At 44.6% G+C, this 23990-nt stretch overlaps 1 protein-coding gene across 1 annotated transcript in view; it reads left to right on the plus strand.

The window, feature by feature from the left end:
- The window catches only part of SLC4A4 (solute carrier family 4 member 4), a 205418-nt gene that overhangs the window by 91353 nt on the left and 90075 nt on the right, over positions 1–23990 (plus strand). The window contains exons 4-5 of the mRNA XM_009288809.2: positions 15678–15813; positions 21892–22052. Of these exons, the coding sequence (XP_009287084.1) occupies positions 15678–15813; positions 21892–22052 (297 nt within the window). The remainder of the gene's footprint in view (positions 1–15677; positions 15814–21891; positions 22053–23990) is intronic.

Genomic DNA, 23990 nt, shown 5'->3' on the forward strand with positions numbered 1-23990 from the left:
TAACTTTAACTTCACGTTTCTGTTGGGGACACGTCTCCTGTACGAAGCTCCCATCGCACCTCGACTCCTTTCTACCTTCCTGACAGCAGCGCCTGCCCTCACCGTTCTGGCCATCTAACTGGTTTCGTGGCCATCTAACTGGTTTCGTGGCCACATCTAACTTTTTGTGGCCGTGCGCTAAGCTGAATCTGCAAAACGGACTGGTCCAAGCACAGACCGCTGGTCCCAGCAGGGAAGGGGGAACGAGTGGCTGAAGCGCTGGGAGCAAAAAAGCGTTAAAGCTCAGGAAGGGTGACGTTTCCGTGTCACTGTTCTTAAACCCACCCGGAGCGTGTGCGTGTTCCTGGGGTCAGAAGGAAAGCAGCAGCACCCCTTGCTGAGTTACAATAATTAATGATTTGCAGAAACTTGCCACACACTAAGGCTTTCTTAATATTCGAGTATTTTTGAAAAAAGCTAAGTACATTCCTTATTTCTTGATAATGACATTTGAGCAACAGTAAAACTACAGAGTATTTAATTCCCATTTTGAACAGTTCAGTGTTTCAACACATGATGTTTATATACTTCTACTATACTTTCAAAAAGCAATTTAAAATGCAGTGGGACCAATTAAAAAGAAATAAAGATAGCATTTAACGACTCTTAAGGAGATGAGTACTTGTAAAGCGATTTACATTTGAGGATATGTTGTTTTGATGGAATACGTTTTGGAAAACACTGCTCATTCCTGGTTTGCCCTTTCCATCCCAAGTTGTTTAAAAGATGGTTAGTAGTACCTGGCTGATTTGTTCTCTTCCCGCCCCTCCCCTTTGTTTGTTTTTTTTTATGTCCTGAACACTCCTTAAGGCCAACTGTCCTTCAGGGTGCTCTCTGCTTTTGCAGATGAGGCCACTTTTTTGTGCTTGGGGAAGGATTTAAAAGGTACTGGTAGAGTTTGACTCTGTGTTGAGTTGGTCAAGGTCGATTCCCTGAACGCAGAGGAAGCAGTGGTGTTTTGCAGTTTTCCTCTGGCTGGTCTTGAGGGACAGCACGTGGGAGTCAGGCCGGTTGTGCTGGGGCAGCCCTTGGTCTTTCCAAAGAGTTAGTTAGCATAGAGGGTCCTGAAAAAAAAAATCTTTCGTGGAGTTGAGTATGTAATAACTCCAGTCAAGATGTATCTGATAAAGGTCACTTCAATTCTGAATGAGAATGTCCATGCAAGAAATGTATGCGATTTCTCTAATGTATTTTGAACCCAAGCCTCCAGTCAGTTTGATTTAATTGCTCCTGGTGTCTCCATTTAGCCTACTTGGGTATGTCTGTGCAGCATCCAGAGTAATTTGGGTGTGGACTCTTGAACAAAACGTTTTGGGCTGCCACAGGACACATGGTTAATAATAGCTCCATCTTACTAAAAGCCAGAGAAGTTGGAGTTGCGGCGCTGGGTGAGAAGAAGCCATGGGAACGCTTTGCGCGGAAAAGACAGCACATAAATTTTTCAGGTGGGGTGTGTTTTTTTGCAAATGCTTCTAATGTACAGAGTTGGCTTTTTGTTACTTTAGTTTCTGATCTCAACTTCCAGACCATGGTGCCAAGCAGATCATTAAAACCAGCATGGGGTTTCCAGTCTCTCTTCATTACTAAAAGTTGTTCTGAAAACCTGGCAAAGCGTTCCCGTTTGGGCAGCAGATGTGATAACTGGAGTGGAGGTTAGCTATATGTGGAGTTCACTAATGGAACAGAATAAATTAGCTTGGAAGGCTCCTATGGAGGTCATCTGCTCCAAACCTCTGCTCAAAGCAGGGCCAACTTGGTACTTAAGTTATTAATGTTGGTTTCTAAGTTATGGTATCATGTCCAAACCACTCTTTCATTAGATAGAAGTGCAGGTGGAATAGAGCCCCAAGGAGGCACACTGATTCCCCCCCCCCCAAATCATTCTGAACTCTTTGGAGGCCTCTGGGCTGACAGTGCTCAGAGCAGGGAATACTTAGATGTCCTGGGGTGGGCTCCCTTTTAGCACACGTGGTACAAAATTATTTGTGCCGCAATATGGTATTGACATGTGGCCTGGGTGTGCTCTAATCAAGAAACTGGGACATGTGGGTGCTTGATTTTGGTCGTCTAGGGATGGCTCAGGGACACATCCCTCTGGATCCTCCTTGCATTCCTTGTTCCACCCATTTTGTCTGAAGTGTGTTTAAAAATGTCAGTTTTCCCTGTTACGTTCTTCATGCCAAGCACAAGGAATTGCATCTTCTCTTTCTCTTCTCCTGTGGTTTCATCTTTACCTCACAGGCACATGCTGTAACCAGTGAAGTTGGTAAATGAGTCCTGTTGTATCCTCCTCATAGGCAGAACAAAGGAGACGACGTGATCCTGGGAAATATACCATTCACTCATGGCTTGCCTGCTTTGGGGCTAAACATGGGGTCGACCATTAGGAAGGTTAATGCTTAGGCAAAAATCGCCCCCGTGCATTTTGCTAATTACAAGCAGCCATTCTGTTCAGTCCGAACCATCCTCAAACTGACCTCCTACTTGTTTGTTCCTCCCAACTGTCTAATAATTAACAAGCTACTTAATGCACGACAAAAGACCAATTAACCCTAAAGCATTTAGTGAACTACATGTAAATTAGTTGTAAAATGGTGCTGTAAACATTAAATGTTAGGCAATTACATAAACCAATAATTGCTAAAGTTGCATTTAGGAGCTTGAAAGAAAGAAAGAAAAAAAATCCGCTTAAGTAGGGCTTCGGTTCCGGGAACTCTGCTAATGGTTTTGTTTTTAACTACAGCAACCCCGGTCTGTGTAAGTCCGAACAGGCTATGGCAGCTCAGATTTGCTGTGGTTTTAGCAGTGGAAGAAAAATAAAGGCATGCTAACCTTGTGCACTTTTTGAAACCGCAACATGGTTGAACAGTGGTAGAAAACCTCCAAACTCCAGTACCTGGAGTCTAGAAAGAAATGGAAATCGGATAAAATAGTTCATTTCTTTCTGCTGTGCTAGGTGGTATCCTGTGGTAAAGTGTGTTAAATTAGTTGGGTACCAATTCCTGGTGATTTCATGGACTGATCGTCGTTTTCTTTGGTTTCAGGCTGTACAAAATGTTCCAGACCTCGCTAAAACCTCGGGGCCGGACAGGGTCTTGTGAGGTGTGAGCGCAAGGGGTCTTGGCCACTTATTGCCGAGTTCATCTCTGTCTTTTCTTCCTCTTTCTGCAGACACCTTCGTGTCCGAGCTGCCTCACATGTTAGCCTTCGAAAAAGGTTAAGTGTCTTTCCACCCATGTGGTGAATTTTCACACGAAGAAGCTGGTTTGCTTTTCTGCAAAGTCTTTAATCCTCTTAATTGGCTGTCTCACGCCGAGGTGGTCCAGTTCACCCACCGGTTCTCAAGCTCCTGCTGCTAATGTTCTTAAATAATTAGTTTTCCTTGTATGCCTTGTGTACTCATTCTCCAGTTTTTGGTTGAATCGTCCTTATGTTTCACGTTTGCTAGTTTTGCTTTGACCTAGCTTGTGTTGGACTAAGGTGTTCTTAGCTGCTATGGTGAAGTGGGGCTTTGCCTCCTTATTCTGTATATTTGTGCTTCCTTACTGCTTTTGAGCCTCTGTTGTTTCGGTAAAAGTATATCTCTGTGTGGCTGGCTTTGCATTCCATAAGTAGTCTCCAAATGTGTCTCTAGATACCAAATTTCTCATTTTTCATTGAAAAAAAAGTTACGTTTGTTTGAACTAGCTTTCTCCCTTCCTCAGTTTTGGCAGTATCGTTTTCCTGAGTATATTGATCTTAATTACAGTACAGTCACTTACTGAAAGCTGGCCTATGCTTAGTTTTACTGTATAAATACATTGGATAAAGGTCTCTTTTTTTTTTTGCACACAATTTTACTAGTATAGATCCTAGTTGTATTCATTTCCCAAAAGTGGAAATACTTTATACTTGCATTTTGTTGATTGAATTACAGAAATTTGCTTAAAGCAGTAAAACTGCCTTCCAGTATAGGTGAGTCCTTAGCAAATCCACTGAAGTTATTGCCTTGCGTGAGTCAATTTTCCATCTTGTGCTTTGGAGTCTGATGAGAATAGCTCTTTCCTCTTCTGTGCAGTAGGCGCCAAGGTTAACCGCAAAATCTGGCCAGCTGACGTGCAGCCAAGGAAGGGTATACATTGCTAGCCTGACATCGCTTCTCATGAACATTTCATTGGCCTTCTCTGGACTTTTTTTTTTTTTTTTAGAAACTTCTTTTATCTCAACTTGTTTTCTCTTCTCCAACATTTGTTTTTGCTGTTGACATTTGCTAAAATGCCTGCTGTGTGATACCCTGCCAGATTACCTCCCTTCATCGCGCTAACGAGAGGTCATCTGCCATTTGGGAGCTTACGTAAAACGGCTCAAAATACGGACCTACGTGCCCCTCTTGTCAGCAGTTGATCTAACTATGCAACCTTTCGAGTTCGCTGTGCGAGGGGTACCAAGCAACTGAGTTTTTCTTATATGGAGGGATGGGTTTGTAGGTCTCGGTCTGCCTGAGTTCTGCTTCAGAGTAGTGGGGCACATCTGAAGGTGCAGACCTTTGTGCAGACCTTGTCCGTGAACGAACGAGCCTGTTTTTTTTTCAGCATGAGCACGTTCTGTGGAGGTTTTTAGTGCTCACCCGGGAGGTGGGGGGCGAGTCCGTGAAGCTAAGAGTAAAAAGGAGGCAGAAGCTTGGACTTTACTTGCTGTTGCAAGGGGAAACCGGTGAAGAGCAAGAGCTGCAGAAATGTCACCAGGCTTTTGAGAACAAGTTCAATCAGGAGTTTTTTCCTGGGAAGGCAGTTGGAAGGAGTGTGCTGCTGGCAGCCTGGAGCCACTCCGAGCCTGAAGTTAATGGTGGTTAATTTTTAAAGGCGGGAACGAAACTGGTTACTGTGTCTGTATCTCAATAGGGTCTTTCTGCTACTGAAATACCATTGCAGGAGCCCTTTTCTGAATTGTTTTGACTCGGAGGGAAAAAGAAAATGCCCTCAGAGAAGTGATTTATCCACCAAAAGCTTTGCTTTGCCACACCACTAACAGACGGTGACAAATTCATCAGGATGATCATAACATGTCCAGGGATGCCAAGTGAGGGAAGTGCTGAGGATGGGCTTTTATCAGGATTTAAAATACAGAATAAATGCGGTCGCCCAAAGTGCAGGTCTGAAGAGATGGATCTACTTGATGAAACTTGCTTTGCTGCAGCAGGGAAGTTATGAGGAAAACCAACATCCAAACATGAAGCTAACTGGTTTTGTAAGCACTCTGTCAGGCCAAATCCTGCTGCTCTCCAAGTCAATGAAAGCATTGTCTGAATTGTCACGCTGCCTTTGCAGCTTTTTAGGTAAGTGGCTGTTAACCTTTAAAAGCCAAAAGGGCGGTTTGTCACTGAATGAAGCTTTTCAGAAGGTGATGGAAAAAAAGAAAAGCTGAGCTTGTTTCAAAGCATCTCAAAGGAGGTTGGCGCCTTACTCCTGCCGATACTCGAGATGAGGTGGCCTCCTAAGCTCCGAATGGATTTAGGCTACCGAATTCACACATTAATGCTTATAGTATGGAGATGTGCGTTCGTCAGAAAACCAACGCATATCCCTCATCTCCGTCACATGGAGGAAGGGAGTGCCTTCCACATCCACCACCAACTCTGGTGAAGACCGGTTCTAGTTATATCAGTAACAGACACCTCTTCATGTTTATTTGTATCTTCACTTTCCCGCTGTCGACCGCTGCAGTGCCCCTTCGCTGTGCTTCATTCAAACCAAGCAGGAGAGCTGTATTCATTGCTGTTCAAAACGATGCCTGGTAACGAACGCTGCCTTTGATAATTTTACGCTCGGCAATGGAAAGAAGGTCACGTTATGGATGCTGAAGAAGTATTTGTCAGCCTTGAAAATGAGATTCGCCTTGATAGGGCTTCTCTTGTTAGTTGTTCTGCCAGGTTTGCGGTACCCAGCTTCGGCCTCTGCCCCCTGGCACTTCATCCTGCCGCTTATACCTGTGCCAAACGAAACCACTGGGATGGGACCCAGCCATCGATACCCAGTTCGTAAAGAATGGTCCTGTGTGCAAGGCAATGGAAAAAATCAGACCTACTTTATTTAGCTGTCCCTCCTTCCTCTCTCCCAGCAGTCAGTTGTGCTTTTGAGCCTCGTGGCTGATGGGAGCCTGTGGCATCTCGCTCCTACATGGTGTTTGAAGCGGGGTGGGTGATCGTGAAGAAGGAACAACCTGCAGAGCCCTCTCAGGGCGTGTATTTTGCTCTTGTACACCAGTTGGTCTCCTGCAACGATTGTAAGGAATAATAATGCGCTTTTCTCTCCGTGCCTAAGTGGACGAGGAATTTGGCAACATCTAAAACAGAGGGGGCAGAATGAAAAGAGTTGAAAGCAAAAAGTGTTGGATGCCGGAGACATTCAGTACTCCTTGAAATGCTGCCTGGCCACAGAGATGGGCTCCATTTCAGCCGGAGACACTGGCTGAAAAGCACATGGGACAAAGGGCTCGGCACGCACGGAAGCTGCAGGAATAAAAAATGAAAATTCTCGCACGCTTGTGCTTGGCTTCCTTCCTCTGCGGGTCGGTTCTCTTCTGTTGAGCCCTCGCTGAAGAAGACTTCTAGAAGTGCTGAAATGGTCAGAGCTGATGTGGAGGTTGATTGAACGGGACAAATAGACAATGATGAAACCCTGCTTGTGAGAAGAGCTTAATAGGCATAAAATCGTCTATTGCAGCCGGAGGGCTGGTTTTAAAGTGCAGAGAGGGAAGGGAAGTTTCTTCTTGTCACTGCATGGAAGCTTAAATTCAGAAAAAGAGCCCAGAGTTGTTATAGCTGTGTCCTTAAAAATGTCACTGTACTCTCACCATTACCTAAAAAAGGGGGCGCAGTTAAATGATCAGTGCTAAACCGAATTAATAGTTTGGCAGGAGGGCTTGTACCTGATCCAAGGAAATGACAAGACTTTTTCAGGGTCTGCATCACATCAAAACAACTTTAAAATTGTCTTTGAGGGAGCCGCGTTACAGTGTTGGAAAAGAAAATAGTATCTTTTTTTGCTCACCAGAGGAACAGGAATTTTCTTTTGTGTTAGCTTATGTTGAACGGTTGCTTTGTGCCCACGTTGTGCTGTTGATGCTGATGGAAGTACAGGGGGAGTTGTGCATGATCACTAACGTGATGAGGATGTTTGAGACACTAGAATAGGGCCCCAGCAGGATTCCAGAGAGGTAAACAGCACACGTCTCTGCAAGAGACTGTGAAAGCCATACTGCTTTAAAAAGGAAAACAGAGAAAAGCCAAAGAAAAAGAAAAACACTGAGAATTAGGGAGCAATTTTTGAACTTTGTTATATATGGCAGCCACTGTGCTGCTAAATGGTTTAACTGGAGACTTGACTGTTACTCGAGTCCAAGGGAGGTGTGATGCCAGACAGCGTCCCGTATCTGTGTGACAGTGGGAAATGTTACAAAGTTCAGAAAAAAGCCAGGCTTTCTCTAGATGCTGCTTTTCCTTTATTAAAGTCTTTTTGGCAACTGCTCAGTAATAGCTCCTTAAAAATGTGCTGCTGTAGCAGTTTCACACAACTTGAAGTAAGATGGCTGACCTCCAGGACTAGTCAAAAAATACCGTTGTTAGCCATATTTTGTAATGAATTGCTTGTTATGTAGTTTATATCATGTCAGGGCTTATAAACAGAATGGTTTGTTACAGGGCGCAGGCTACAGTACGGAAGCATGGGCTAGTTAAGCGTCAGAGGCATCACTGCCTTTGTAATTAAAAATGGCACTCGGTGAATCTAGGAAATTAAAAAAAAAGTGATAGAGAAAGAGAAATTTCCTGTTTTTCTAGCAGTTTGGAAGCAAGTCGCTGCTGATCAGCATCTAGCTACAGCATGCCCACGGAGAATTGCATGGTCCATGTACACCCGATTCTGCACCCCTGAAATGAGTGGAACCTTGCGTTGATTTGAGCAGGCAGACTTGCGTTGTTAATATATTAAATATTCAGCCTGGCTCATCTTGCTAATCATGTATCTGTGGGAGGCTATCAATAATGCATTTCATTTGGAATATGCAGCTGCCTCTGCTCCTGATGCGTTATATAGATCTTACTGTTACTGTCTGCAGCTGAAAAAACCAGACAGTTTTTGAAGACAGTTATGGACAGTCTCTCTCGAGTGGAACAATGTTGGGAAAAGTTCATAATTAGACTTGAGGTATAGCATGCCATGGTCTTTCTATCATAACCGTGTGGTTGGAATTAGCAGTCTTTCTTCTTTTATAGGCAGTGCCTTTTATGTTAAGGCTGACTGACTTTTTCATTAGATGATGCTGGCTTTATTTAAAAGGTTGCCAGACCGATTGTCCACATTGCACACCTTGTCCACGTGAACTGCCTGCTATAGATGAGTTGATTGGAGACATTTTTGGAAGAAGGGTCTTTTTTCTGTCCCTGTATCTCCAAGGAATGTTTCAATAAAATATCTGTAGACAAAACTTTTGTACATGATCTCAACAGCGTTGAAGACCAAGGGGGCTGAGAATGCTCAGCAAATCGTTATGTAAAAGCTGCCATTCTTCTGGCACTTGAGAGAATATGTTATTAGTAAGCATTTGTCTAATACTGAAGATTTTTTGCAGATCAAAGACTTAATATATGCCACATGCTGCAGAGGAGCTTACAGTAGAACGTGTACAATCATGCAGTACAATAGTCCAGCAAAAAATGGATTATTCAAGAGGCAGTCAATGCTATTCATTATGTGCTGGAAAGGGTCACAATCAAGGGATGGGGGATATTTGCTCCAAGATGGATCAAGCAGCTTGAATAGCATTCTCTGCTTTTGCACCCCGTAGTCGTGAAAGGAACGGCTGAGGATGGGATCTGTGTAGCGTGGTGAGTGTTCCCTGCAGGCTGCCAAGTTCTGCCTGTGGACAAGTCTAAGCTGCCTTGCTGCCAGCCAGCACCGAGTGCAGGGTCAAAAAGCAATCGTTTTTCTCTATCAGAAAAGAAACAAAATAAGAAAAAAAGAAATTCTCACGCTTGCTTAGAGTGATTAGCGGGAGAGTTGATCATCCCAGAGGTGGGTTCTGCAAGACCCTGGGAAAGGCCTGATGTGCGGTCACTGAGCAACGTTTTCAGGTGCAAGCATTGCCGTGAAGCAGATTTCATGCGTAAATCTTTGTGCAGTTTACTTCTTCGGTGGCACTCAAGGATGTGCTCACTTGATAGAGCACTTGGGGGATCAGGAAATCAGTTCTCACCTGGGTTGTTCTGCAGAAATTGCTATTACCTAATTTGACTGTTGTCTCTTCTGTAATGGGAGTAACAGTCCTTACCCATAAAGGTGCAAGAATAGCAAGGAGAGCCTATGCGCCGTGCTCTAACGGGAGCAGTGCTCCAGAAATGCTGAACAGTATTGCTAGTAAACTGAGAGAGCGTCCTTTCCCTTACCCTGTGGCCTTGGCTGAGTGTGTCAGGTGCCGTACACAAACTGGTGAAGACGTCCAAGACGACGATTTTTGGTGACTCCTGGTTTTAGGTGTGACTCCGTTTGGGTTAGTCTTTCAAGGAAGCTGGTAAAACTGTGAGCTGTGAAAGCCTTCTCTGCTTGCTTTTAGATGGTGCTCTTAAGTCTCATCTCACATTCTTACGGTCAAATCTTTCCCTGGTCTTGGTTGAGAAGCTTTCCTCCAGAATTTTTGCCAAACTGAGTGACTGAGCTAGCTCTTGCCTATATTAATCAAGCCAGGTAGATGCAGAGTAAGAATCTCACTGCAAAATCAAGATAGCATGAATTCTGGTGTGACCAGCGATGTGGAATCAGCACTGGTCCACGTTACTGCTGCTTCTGATGACATCCCTGTTGTGAAAGGGGGATCAAGGGGAGACAGTAAGTGTCCACAGTCTGCCCTGCAGCTGGAAGTTGTACGAAGGGAGAATCAAAATTAAAGTGAGTTGCAATCCCCCCCCCCCAGTCTTCTGTCCTTAGGAGCAGTTTTGCACTGTCTGTAGTCTGCAGAGCTCTGTGCTTGTGTTGCACTGTTTGTGACCTGCAAGGCATGAAGCCTAGGTAGAGAAGGGGTTGTTGCTGTCAGGGGGATTAGAATAGTAAAACTGCCTGGTTTGCTGCTCTCATTGGTAACGCTGACTGGAGCATGGGGTTTAGTCATCAGTTATCCTTAGTAGAAGTTTACCCCCAGATAGTGCCTTGAATTGCATCTAAAAACGCTCAAACTCTGGGGCTTGTCTATGCAAGAACGGTCAGGAAATGAATGGCAGTTGATCAAAGGTATAAATGATAAGGGAAATGATTAAACTGTGTGAGGTCTTGTATCAACATTAACACACAATTAAAATTGTTTTGGGTAATGGGTTCATTTTGGAAGTGAAGTCTGCTAAACTAGAAAGAAAAGGACTTTAAATCTGATAAAAGTGTCTGCACAGGTGTTTCACTTAACTAGCTCGCTCTGACTTCAGGTGGATTTGAACCGAGTTTTGGCTAAGTGAGGGCGACCCCAGAAATTAATGGGAGTATAATCCTGTCCTATTTTAATAAGTGTATTTGGAAAGCAGGTTTGACAAATAGCCTTCATTGATAATGTTGCCACAGGCTTTGAGGAAGGATTTACATCAGGTCTCTTGGGGATTTTTGTAGCTGCCGATGTACTTCAAAGTCGCGGAGAACTTCATGTTAGATGGTCTCTGTGGCCTTGAATGGAGGAAGCAGTTGACTGAGGTGTGCAGGTCCCAAGGGTATTTAGAAGTGTCACTGGTAACAGCAAGCTGAAAAAACAGAAGGAAAGCCGTGTTGGTTGATTGGAGAAGAGGCTGGTTTACTTGTGCATCAACAGAAATGTGGCCCCCCCCCATCCCAAGGCAGCATCGTACACCTGGAGAGCCGGGCTATAACCATCTTCCACCCATGACAAGCGAGGCACTTGTAACTTGGCACTGAAGCAGGAGGTGACTTTAGGATACTTGCCGACACCACGAAGCCTCCCGGCATTCCCATGCGCGGCAGGGAGCACCGCAGGCACTGCGCCTGCTCTTCCATCGTGCCGGGCAGCGAGGGAGAGCTCCCCACCAGAGCCAGCAGCTGCAGGACTGGGACTGATGTCGGGCTGGGAAGTTCAGCTGTGGCTGATTTGAGGTTGTTGTGCTAGAATGTGTCTCTCTCTATTTCTGAGCTCTCTGAGATTTCTCTCTGTTGATGGAGATTGATTTTGCCTTTGGGAACCCGAGGGTATAAATTGTACTTGTAATTGGCCTGAACTGAACTAGGAGAAACTGCTGATGTGTTCATTCTCTTCTGCAAGTGATGTATTTTATAAGCCGCCTCATGGACCGCTTGTGACTGAACGCAAGAACAGGAAAGGGAAAAGGGGGAGGTAAGAGGTGTCGCTTACGGATGGCAATACCTCTGTTTAAATGTTGCATTGCAGCATTTTACCACCTGCAATTAATACCTTAATTCCTCTCCCATTCAGGGGAAAAATATAATCCTAGCCATCTAAATCTGTGGATTAGCATTTTCTCTGCTACGTGTGTCTGTTGATCATCAGGATGTTTCTTGAATGAGATAGCAAGGAAAATAATATTTAAAAAGACTTAGCAGCAGCGGCAGCTGATCCTGTCGTTAATGGTGCTGGTTCCAGCAGCTCCTAAACTGGACGGATTAGGTAGAAGCGAAGGTGATGGTCAAGGCTGGGGCAGGCTGGCGGGGTTGGTGCTCAAAGGTCGGGCAGGGGGAGGTCTGCAGAGTTCACCCCCCAGGTTAATTGCTCTCCGGTTCTTAAGCCTGATACTCAGCTGTCCGCCCCGTGCTGAGCACACAGTGTTCGCTCTGGAGATTAAGATGAAAATATGTTCTCCTTGCTAAAGAGAGCACATAAACAACCCATAAACGGCCCATTAACCTACAAAATCGCAATAAAGAACGTGGTAAAGCAAGCCATAGGAGACCTGTGACCCAGCAAATTCCTTAATTGGATTTTGAACCTTATCATCTGTGCTAAATGCAGCTAATAGGAAATTAGCAAAAACAGAAGAAAGAAGAAAAGAAAGAAGGGGTGTGACGTATGATGCATGTCCATGTTTGGTGGGAGCATTTCTGTAATACCTCTCATGATGCAGTTCAGTGAGCAAAATGTTGTGGGCGGTTGTGGAATTATTGTGTTATGGGATCGCGAGTATCAGGGTAACGCTTCCATGTAATAAAACCACTTCAAAATGACTGAAAAGAGAGAATTTTCCCATCGGCTGCAACCGATGCCTTCAGCAGCTCTAGAAGCTCTGCAGTCACTTCTCTTACAGGCTGTTCCATGCATCAACTGCTTGCTGTGCTCCACGTTGCTTTTTGAAGCGCTAGGCTGTGAATTTATTTTACTGCTTTTCTAGCTGTGATACTGAAATTCTGTTCAGAGCATAAAAGTATATTGAGAGTCATTAGTGCAGATTGAGAGGGAAGATGATGGAACATGCATGTGCCGGGTACTCTGCCAGCAGGTCTTGCTCTTCATCTGGAGGACGACGGCAGAGTTCAGACACCATCAGCCACGAGCTGTAGTCGTTCAGCTTAAATTCCCCAGGCCCTTTCCACCGCTGTGAAACCACTGGACGGCTGGAGAGTGGCAACCGCTTGATCGTGGTGTTCTTCAGCTACGTTCAAACCAGCTAAGGGAAGATGAGAAAGCAGATCATGCAAGTCTTGCGGGCTCATGCAATAAGCTGTTTTGTGTTCTTTTGGCCAGGCACCGTCTTTTAATTCTCTGTATTTAAAGGCCTTAGCTCAATCTTGGGCCTCTATTTGAGTCGGTATTGTTTCCTACGTGCACCTAGCGAGAGATCTCTGCCCTGAAGCATGTGCGAGAAATTGAACCCTGCCTCCTGATGCTCGGGCGCATTAGTTTCAGCAGAAGCTTCTGGCACCGGTGGTTGATTGGGGCTGACTGTATAAAGATGAGCTCAAGTGTTATGCCTAATTGCATTTTTAGAATAGGATAATCTTAATTATTTATACTAATGTTTGTTTTAAATGTGTTTTAGACACAGTTTTTTAGTCCAAATTGCTTTTATAATTGCAAGGACAATTTTCATGCGTAAGGTTACGTGTTTGCAGATATATTTTGGAACTGTTCTGCAAAGTGCATCTGCTACATCCAAGTCAAATAATCAAATAGTCATTATGCACCTCACAGATTCTGAGAAATACATCTGAGAAAAAAGACAAATTCTGTAGGAACTAGTGGTTATATAACAGTGCTAATTACCAAGAGGGTTAATGTGTATTTTTCGGTAACTAAATGTCTGTAAATTTAGTTTAGCAATATTTTTCTCTCCTGTTAGGAGCATATCGAAGGAAAGCTTTTGTTTTTGTGAGAAGTGATGGGTTTTCTGAAAGGAAGGACAGACGGGAAACGCGAAAGCCTTCGTGTGGCTTGGGAGTTTTACTGTACGATGGGCAACGTGTGGCTTACGTGATGTAGTGGCAGAGGCACAGACCAGCTGGTCTGTGTTGGAAGGCTGCTGTAGCACATGTTCCGAGACAGTCGCGGTTAAGGTAACTGTGGTTATGGAACGGTACCCTTGAGATGATGAGCTTGGGAAAGGAGTGGTGATAGGCAGCCACCAGGATGTTAATTATTTCTGCTGGGGATTGGCAAGGGCTCTGCTACACGTCTCAGGGAGGTGAAAATGGTGGGGGATAGCGGATGGGGATTTCTGGAAACGGGTGTAGACCAGCACCAGTTTGTGGTACCTCAGTGGTAGCAGATGCACTTTGCAGAACAGTTCCAAAATATATCTGTGCAGACAGGATGGTAGCGCTGGAAAACAGATTGATGCGCCTAGCTGACAGGTAGAGAGGCTGAACTGTTATGCTCCGTACTGAGGGTTGGTCAGGGCTTTTATAGATTTCCGTAATGGGATTGTGTTTCTGTGATGAAAGGCAATGCTGCTGAGGACTTCACGACAGGAGAAAGGAGGAGCGTGTAAATGTCCCTGCTCCCGTTCAAGCGAGAGGAGGAGATCACTTTCCAGCCCATTTAGCAGGACATGCAGTACTCTGAAGACCTCTTCAGAGGCTGCTTTCTCTGGTGCTGGGTTGGGATGTTAAGGAAGGGACACGTGGCTCCTCTGTAAACATTTAAAGCCAAAAGACTGGTAGGTGCTAGGGTGCCCAACAGCCCTTACTCTCGATACCATCCTGGCCTGAGCGCTGCAGGGGTTTCCGATGCGTGGCTCTGTGTGGTGTTACCCCTCTGAGTTGCAGAGCCAGCGCGGGGCAATGTTGCTTGGATGCCCGGGGAATTGCAAGGGCGTTTATAACTGCAAATATACTTTCAATGGAAAAGAAATCTGTTTTATATTATGAAAGCATCATCGCCCTAACTGACAAAGAAATGAATTTGCATCAACCTTTGCTGAGTAATTTAAGAAGAAAGCTATGAAAGTTTCTTAAAAAAAGAAAAAACAAAAGGGGGGGGGAGGAAAGGGCGTGTTTCTTACGGGTTCCTTTTTTCACATTACAAATTCAGACTTTGTTTACCCTGGAAAAATCAATGGTGATTGGACACCTGGTGTAATTAATTATTTTGCAACAGACAGACAGCTGATCTTTTGAAAAGAAAGGAGTTTTTAGCAGAAGCGTTCAAAGTTCATAGTCTGCTGTTTAACTCTAATGCTAATAAACATTCAGCAGAAAGGATGTCTGTCTTAAAATTTCACATGATCACACCTTCGTTTTAAGGTGATACTGTCAGAAAAAACCTGTAGACCCCAAGAAGTCCTCCAGCAAGGTGACTCTTGCGGCATGAGCTCCAGCTGCCTTTGGGAGATGCCCTTAGGTCTTGGGATGTGGACAGTGATGTTCTCGGTTTTTAATTTTGAATCACGCGTGTTTCTTAGCCAGGAAGACGTTTCTGCTAATTTTTCTTGAGCTAATAACACAAATGAACTTTGCTTGTGCTGTCAAAAGAGCATGTGTTGAACATAGTTTCTTTTGCCTAAATGGGCAGTCTTTTCCCAATGGGAACAGTTGTTTTTTTCCAGTGCATTGGTGCCTGACTAAATGCGTTGGGTCGCATTCTTCATGTATAGATGAGACAACCTTTCTGTTAAATATTCCTGTGTTTTCCAGCAGTAGGTCTGGGGAGGTTACAGCCTGCCGTGCAGGCCAATGGCAGCCCGAGCTTTGTTGGCAGGGAGGGGAAAGCCAGCTATGGGATGCTGTCACAGCAAGCCCCAAAATAGTTTGGCTGAAACTGGTTTTACGTCATATAAAAAAGGGGGCGAAGGATCTCAGCTGATCAGAGTACGAAAGGTCCTTGGGCACGCACCATAGAGCATATTGGTTTTGAGCTTGATAGCGCTTTTTTTACAAGGGCTGCAAATTGCTGTAACATAGTTAAGGACTGTAGGAAGAGGCAAGTTTTCCTGAACTTTACTCCCAGCTTGAACTTTTAAGAAGTTAAGTGAGAGGCAAGGAAGGGGAGAGAGGGAGATAGACGCACCCTCGCTCACGCCCCTCCGTCCGCAGTGACTAGGATGTCAAATGGAAAAGACAGCCTGGAGAGACAGCTGAATGGCTTTGGGGAGAAGGGGAAGGAGAGGAGCCGCACGTCCCTGGTCATCTCTCGGGCCGTTAACCGCAGTATTTTCACCTCTGCAGTCTCCCCCGCTGCCGAACGCATCCGTTTCATCCTCGGAGAGGAAGATGACAGCCCGGCGCCCCCGCAGCTCTTCACGGAGCTGGATGAACTTCTGGCCGTCGACGGACAAGAGATGGAATGGAAGGAGACTGCAAGGTGGGTTGGTTTTCTTTTACCCCAAAAGGGAAGGGCAGCTGCACAGGACCCCCGTGGGAAATCCCTGTTTCACATTCAGTTGCCCTAATATCCGTGCTACAGGGTAGCTTGGAGAATCCGCAGAAAGGAGCCTGTACAGTTCAAATTACCTTTCTTTGATAAATGAGAGGATTTGAGGTTTTGTTTAAATATTCCTTTAAAACAAAAACCAGAAGAAAATAGAGTGCCAGATTTATTTGAATAGTTTTCCTGCAGAGACCCAACAGACGTATGGGCTTATTAGTGCTTTGCAAAGCATGACAGTGTCTTGGCCAGAGTTGTCAGAAATCGGTGCCTGAATAAAGCTTCTGCAGGTGTGTCAAAACTACTTCAATTCTGTTGCCCAAAAGTAGATTTGAGCCTGACCCCACCGCACACCGCAAGTTGGGAAATTCTGACTGTGTCCCTCTCCTAGCGAGTTACTGATGAAATTCATTTTAAACAGGCAAAAAACCCTAAAGGTTGTTTCTTTTGAGGAAATTATTCAAGGTGTGCGTTAAATGCTGGATTGGGTTGCCCACTTTGAGTTTCTTGGTTAGGTTCTCTGCCTGTTTCTTTGACGCTGCTCTTGGTTTGGTCAAAAAACCATGCCAAAACCATGGTCAAAAAACCATGCCAAAAAACTGGCATGTTTTTTTGATCTGGTTGACACAAGTTACATATCGTTTATTTCTGAACACCACCGAAAGAGCCATTGGATTGGATTCATGATCTAAAGGCTGCTGTTTAGCCTCTAGCCTTATAAAGTTTTGATTTTTTTATACAGTAAAAATATTTTTCTTGGGTTTGCCTTAAAAGGTAAAACCCTAATCGCAGTCTGGTTGCTGTGAAGGCCTGAAACGTCCCACTGGAAAGAGGTGCTCATCCAGCCGGAGAGCAGTCTGGGGCTCTACCTTCTCTCTTCCCAATCCCCTTCGCTTAACTTGGGGCTTTTCGTTTTCCTTTATTGTGGCTGGGCTAAGCTCTTTCCCCACTTTCCAGTCTTAAGGGCACCTACTGTGTTCGTAGTTAGCCCGTGTTGTTTGGTTACCTTAATCTTCTTTACCTGTGATTTAATGAACCGCTCCACCACCTACCCCTTTACCCCCTTATCTATCTTTATTTTTACTTCTCCTTCACTCGGAGAACCTATTTAAAGGCTTTTCACCTTTTACTCTTTAACTTCCTACTTGTTGGTCATCCTTTTCTCCCTTTATTGCTTTTCTTTCCTCTTATCATTAGTTCAGTACTTGCATTTTGTCATCTGTACCGCCCACCTCTGCTTTTTACAGCAAATTATGCTTTCCTCTGTCTGTGCATAGGTCTTTGGGAAGGGGTTTTAATGGCAATTTTTAAAAGCTTTTTCACGATTTGGGCCTTAGTGTGTGGTATTTCTTAACGAGCAGTCTCTTCGGTCTCTCCTTTATAGTATGAATATTGGGAAGCTCTGTTTTCCTTAAGTCCACAAATGTCAGCCATCAGAAGAAAGATGCCCTGTCCCCTGCGTGACAGATCACAAAGCACTTCTATTTCTTGAGGGACGTTTCTCAGGAGCCCTTTGCTCTTATTGAGTTCAAAGGACCTTACAGTAGGATATGCCTGCACTCTTCACAGTCAGGTGGCTGTAGAGAAAAAGGGAGGTTTTCTTCTTCTCTAGCAAATGATTTCTGGTTTTACGTGTTTTCAGCGTCTTTGGTAGGAGTGCTAGATGGAGCTGTATTTATGATTCTCTCTCTTTAAAGAGGCATGTATATATTACATGCTTTAAGCACCCTGTTGAGGCACTGTGCAATTCCTAAACTTGGCCCACCCTCCTGACTTGCATGCTGTTTTGTTGATAGTGATCTTGCATAGTGTATGGTTGTTCAGGATTTTTCAGTATCTTCCTGAAATGACTTAATCTTGCACAAAAAAACCTGCTGTAAGCTATGGAGCGGCTCCTACTGCAGGACGTACCAGCTAGAGCTGGCTAGCTCTGTGCTTCAGCGGGCAGAGGAGCTGCCAGCTACGCAGCTCGCTGCAGCTCTTTGGTCTAGGACTTGAAAGAGCATGGAAGCTGTCAGGAAAGGGTGTTTGTATTAAAAGGGTTTAGCAAATGATACTGTCCCTCCCAGAGCTGTTCTGCTCAATAGAAAAATAACTGGTACGTGTCACGGAAAATTTCTAGCAAGAACCTTAAAGCTACTGATGAGAAGATGTTTCCAGAAGGGGACCTTTAGTTGCCCATCCTGGTTCTTGATTCATGTGAGTTCAGCTGTCTGTGTTGCAACCCTGGTATAAACGGGCTATAGTTGTCCCCCTGCACATGGTGACGTTTCTGACAGTAGGTGAGATCAGCCCGTGCCCAGGGCCTGAGGATGCCATATTCCTTTGCGTGGTCCTGTCGCCTGTTAGCACATCATGGTGCTGGGCCATGGTTCACCATAAAGGGTCATTTTGGAAAAGTGTGCTTAGCGTACACAGGGTTTCACAACAAAGCCCTGTAAATGCATTAGAAATAGAGCAGTAAAAGGGAAGGTTTATTGCTGTTAAAAGGTAACCTGAAGATTTGGGTCACTGGGTGCTCCTTGTTCGTTTTGTTGGCGCTCGTAATTGATTTATTTGGTATGGATGGACAAGTTCTTGCACTAACATGTGAATGTTTGCATTTCAGCGGTAGTTACAGGATACAGAGCAAACTGGGAAAAGGAAAAGACCTGAAGCAGCTGGAGGCCACCGGTCTATTTTGAGGCTCAGTACAGTACTTTTGGGGACCAAGGTGTGTCCACCGTAGTGTGGGGATTGTCATTCTACAAGGCAGGGAGATGGCAGAAAGATGATGAGGTTGCAGAGAAGAGGAATGAAAGGACTGTGGGATGATGGACAAGCTTTTTTAATCTTCTAGTATGGTCTTTTTTTATTATATAAGCTCCGTCAGGCAGTACATTTATATCCTTCACCTTTTACACATTATAACAGTAACACACCTTTTACGCAATCCTTTTTGGAGCTCTAAAAATAAACAAAAGATGGCCCTTGCATCTTGGTTAGCAGAGATACTAGCTGTCTTGACAGTATGCGTACACTGACTATATCGCTGGCTCCCAGACACGCGTTCGAAGTGCAGGGTGTTACTCTGGAGGCAACCAGGTGCGCTGGTGGCAGATTCTTCTCACAAGTCTCAGCCCTTTGGAGCTAACGATGCTGATAGGTACCTGAACTCAGAAGTCCCCAGTGCCAGGAGACCCTTGCTGGAGCCGTCAGCGTAGTTTCCAGGGCCCAAGAGGCATAACAGAACGTGGGTGTTTTATGTCATACCTTGCTGCTTCTCTGATGTGGTCACGGGAATGTTTACGAGCTATTGCAAGTGAAGGACAGCTGGCAGACGGGAAGAATATGTAGATGTCAAGAACAGAGCGGGATAGAGACGAGGAAGGTAATTTGTTTGTTTTCTCAAATAACAGTGGAGATAATCTTTTGCCCTGAAACAGTACGTTGCTGCTAGGCTGCGGACAGCATTGCTTTCAACACCCGGGAAGCTCTGCTGAGAGCTGTACAATTGTATATTCACGTGATAGGAAGCATTAACCCTGCAGCTGTCTCTTTTGCCCCCTCCACCGCCCTCCGCCCTGCAAGTCCGGCACTTTTTTCCGGTGCTCGGCAGCTGCCCATGCAACTTTCTGGTTGTGAGCGAGCTGTTCTGCAGAAGCAGGTTTTTAAAACAAAAACAAAAACAAAAACAAAAACCAACCCACAAAGAACAAGGCATTGGTTAAACGTATAGAAAGCCACGTGGACAGCTTTGGTTAACTAAGTGCTCGCGTTGGTTTGTATAGGAGATGGTGTCCACCAGGGCTTCAGAGGGGACTGAAGAACCAAGTGTCTAAAGCTGCTTCAGGGTGTTTGGAAGGCACCTCGCTGTCACTGAATGCCCACTGGAATGGACGGGTGTGAACGCTCCCTGGGAAAAGGGTTATTCTAGGGACTGCGCTGAATACAGCAGGTGGTAGTTCAAACAGGTTTGCGGGTTAAAATTTGTTTTATTGTTGTTTGTATTGTGGATTATGGTGAGAAAAGTAAACAGAAAGCAATTGTTGACAGTGGTGAACAATATGCTTTCACTGAAAAGATAAACGCTTTGTAATTTGCAGCCTTTATGCTGTTTCAGGGTAAACTGTGTCTCAGTCACACATAATATATAGCCTTTGAAATTCAGATTTGCAGCTGCCCAAGTCCCTTAGGTGTCCTAGGAAATACCTAGATTTTGTGAACAAAATAGAACTTTATGAATTTGAGATCAAATTCAGTCTTTTAGCTTGAGTTAAAAAGCAGCTTTAAAAAAAAAGGTCTCAAAAAGATATTATTGCAATTGAAAAGCATAGTTGATTAATCCTCAAATAATACATTTTTTCAGGATTAAATATAATTTCACTCGGTGTTAATAATATTCTTTTGAACCAATTTATGAGCTTCCTTACCTTTACGTGTGTGTTTTTGGTCTTAATAATCCCCTTATATTAGTCACTGGAATTTTCATTGTCCACATCTATTAAAATAGTATCTCAAGACAGGATTAAAAAGCACTTCTGCTTTGCAATTAGGTGATATTAAAACGCCTTCCTTTTCCTGCACTCCGAGCTTATACCAAAGCCATAGCTGGCTGCTGCAATAAAGGAAAAAGACCTGTGGCATTTCTTTCCTTTTCCTGGCGCAGCGAAGGTCCGAGCCAGGTAAAATCTCCTCCTCAAGCCCCGCAGAAGGAGCTGCTTGCTCCGTCCCGGGCCGCCCACCCGTGCAGACCCCTGGCTGGGTGCAGCGGAGCCAGGGGCAGGGTCAAGCCTGGAGGTGGAGGAGGGCTGCAGCCCGGCGCTTGGGGAGGTGAAACCTCCTGCTTGCCTGCTGTTAGGACATGGTTTTAGGGGTGTAAAGAGAATTTTGCACAGCACAGGATTTAACCTTTGCCCCAATCTTCAACTAGAGATGAGCTTTCTGTTTTTTTCAGACCTAGTTTGTTAAATCATTAAACAACGGCTAGAGAGTAGACGGAAAGAATGAGCCCCTTAATTTGTGGCTTTTCCTTTCGTGGCTCACTTGTTCCGCTAAGAACATCTTCAGATTTGCTTGGGATGTGCTCCTCTCCTCCACCCTTTACCTCATGCCAGCCTGTGGGTATGGGGCGGTATTATTTGGTGCTGCTGAGTTTTGGCAGTGGCTGAAGTTTCCAGATTTTATTGTCTGGATTTGAATACTCGAATACAAGTCACCTTATTTCCAGAAACGCTGATTTAATATTTTTTCCCCCCATCCTTTTTGTGGAGCTGTGGTGCTCAGCCCTTCTCACTTGAGATGATTTAAGTGTGAATAATTAAGCTACCTGACTTTCTCTCCGTTGGGTCTGGCAGAGCGGCGGGGGGGGGGGTGTGGTTGGTTTGTCCGTTGGGTTGGCAGAGCGGCGGTCAAGTTGTTGTGGTTGGTTTGATGCGGTGTCGGGTTAGGGACTGGGTGTGCAAACTGGGGAGGGAATTGACCGGATCTCGGCTGAGTGGCTGAAGCTGCCCGTGTACTCTTGGCCTGGAGCAAACATCAGCTAAAGGGTGTTAGTTTAAGTCCTGGTGAAAGCTATTAGAGATAACATGTTTTACCTCACATTTGCAGTAGTTTACCAGCAGGCAGAGCATTATCGCTGCCGGGTTAGGGACTGGGTGTGCAAACTGGGGAGGGAATTGACCGGATCTCGGCTGAGTGGCTGAAGCTGCCCGTGTACTCTTGGCCTGGAGCAAACATCAGCTAAAGGGTGTTAGTTTAAGTCCTGGTGAAAGCTATTAGAGATAACATGTTTTACCTCACATTTGCAGTAGTTTACCAGCAGGCAGAGCATTATCGCTGCTCAGCTGACACATACCGATTCATTAAGCCTTTGCAACTTGATCGTGGATTTGTGGCCTCGGAAACGTGTGGGAAAATGCGTGTGCTTGACCTTGTCTGTATGCCGTGATGGTTCAGCTGTCTCGCTTCTTTGAGATGTGTGTCTGCAAGGACCCAACAGCTTTAACGCAGTCTTGTTGCTCTGTCCTTTCCTAGGTGGATCAAGTTTGAGGAGAAGGTAGAACAAGGTGGGGAGCGATGGAGCAAACCTCACGTGGCCACCTTGTCCCTGCACAGCTTGTTTGAGTTAAGGACGTGTATAGAGAAAGGCTCAATAATGCTGGATATGGAGGCCTCTTCTCTCCCGCAGGTGGTGGGTAAGTAAAGCTGCCTTGGCTCTTTCTCTCAACTCCTCCTTACAAATTTTTACTAACCCTGATGATGGTTTCACTGATGGTTTTAATGAAAAAGCACTGCTTTTTCACTAAAAGAGGAAAATAAATTAATAATTCTCCAAGGAATAACAGGGAAAACTAGAAAGTACATGGAGACGGATAACAGATAAATGACAGTTCTTCTTCTTAATTTGGGAAGAAGAGTAAAAGAATCGACTTCAGTGATCATTAGTGCTTACCTTGAACTGTTTTTTGGTGATCATACGGAACCATTTGGATCCTGAAGTACACATCCTAAGTTACATCCTAAGGTATCGCTATGTGCGTGTGAAAGGAATAGCAACACTGACTTAATTTATGCTCACTACCAGAAACGTGACAGGTAAAAGGCCAGATCTCTCAGGACAGAGATACCCGGCAAGTACTGCTTTGTGCAGAACGTTGGCCCGCGTGGTCAGACCATAGACTGCTTTCGGATGAGGTCCCGGGGTCGGCCACTGAAGGGAGGTGGGGCTCTGTTTAGGATGGGGTGCTCCCCTCCAGCAAAGGAGAGTGCAGAGCAGCCACAGTACCAGCTGATGCTTCATTCTGCCGAATGGGATGGCGATTTTTCTGCAGTCAAAATAGCCGTGGCCTGGGATGACACTTAGTGACATTGCTGAGAGCTATACCATGTTCCCGATGACGTGTGAGAAAACATAGGAAAATAAATTTTACAAGTGAGCCATCCAGCGGAGCTACGTTTAACCAAAACACTGAGTTCAGAAGCCATTGTGTGAAGAGGTGTAGAAGAGCAAAATGAAATAACCCCCCCACAAAACTCAGTGTTTTGAACTATAATCTTGGGAAGCAGGCTCAAAATTGTCCTGGCATGAACTTACCACACATCAGGTGTTGCACTAGTTTGTAAGACTTGGAATGACAAAAGCTGCCTCTGATGTTATCTACAGAGTTTTGAGCTTAGTTTTGTAGGTGCTTATGGTGCCGTTTATCTTCCTTTATTTTTGTGTCTGTGTATCCAAATGCACAGCTTTACAAAGTTTAAAAAAAAAAAAAAATCCGAAAACCTCTGAAGTTTTATGCTGAAGCTGAATGTGCTTCAGAAGATAGCAGCTGATGTCAGCGGTCCAAAACTTTAACCCTCAAACATTAGATTTCTTTGTGAAGTCACTTTGAGATGTCACCTTCAATATCCTTCTTCCACACCCAAATTAAATCTAATTCCTGGGAGATTAAATTACAAATCAGTGGCTGCTGTTGCTGTAACACCATCCCAAGCGGGGTATTTTTGCTGGTCCAGATCCTTAATCAGATAGATAGGGATGTCCAAGAAGCCTGCAGACGTGGTTTCCAGAATTATTTAATCGTGACCACTTGGTTGGTGTCCAGTAGTGACATGCAGGAAAGAAAAACTCAGAGCTCCCTTTGTTGATGTCGGTTATATCAAACATGGAAGGGAAGAAATACTTGCCAAATGGAGAAGGATAAACTTGATGAAGAAGGACGTTGTTCTGAAGGAAGTATTCCAAAAATCACTAACAAAAAATACGAGCAACAAAAGCATACAGAAAAATGGCACTTTACAAAAATAAACCTTTTGCCAAACATTTTGTGTAACCGTACCTACATGCGTATAATCATCCTTTTCTGAGTTTGGGTGGAAGAACTAGGCTTTTTTCCTTAGTGATTTGAAGAGGCATTAATTCTTGGGCAGCATATAGAAGATGACTTTCTGACTCACTGAGTTAGCAAATGTGATGCATGTTCTGCCTCCACTTTCCCATAACTTTTATTATTAGCACAAATAAAAGTTACCGGTAGACAAATAAGAGCTGCCACTTTCCCTTGGGGGACAGCACGTTGACTGAAGTAATGAAGGGAGCAACTTAATGTGAGATTTAATGCACAATAGAGATTCTT

Source organism: Aptenodytes forsteri, unplaced genomic scaffold (genome assembly GCF_000699145.1).
Source record: "Aptenodytes forsteri isolate BGI_AS27 unplaced genomic scaffold, ASM69914v1 Scaffold221, whole genome shotgun sequence".
NCBI classification, from domain to species: Eukaryota; Metazoa; Chordata; class Aves; order Sphenisciformes; family Spheniscidae; genus Aptenodytes; species Aptenodytes forsteri.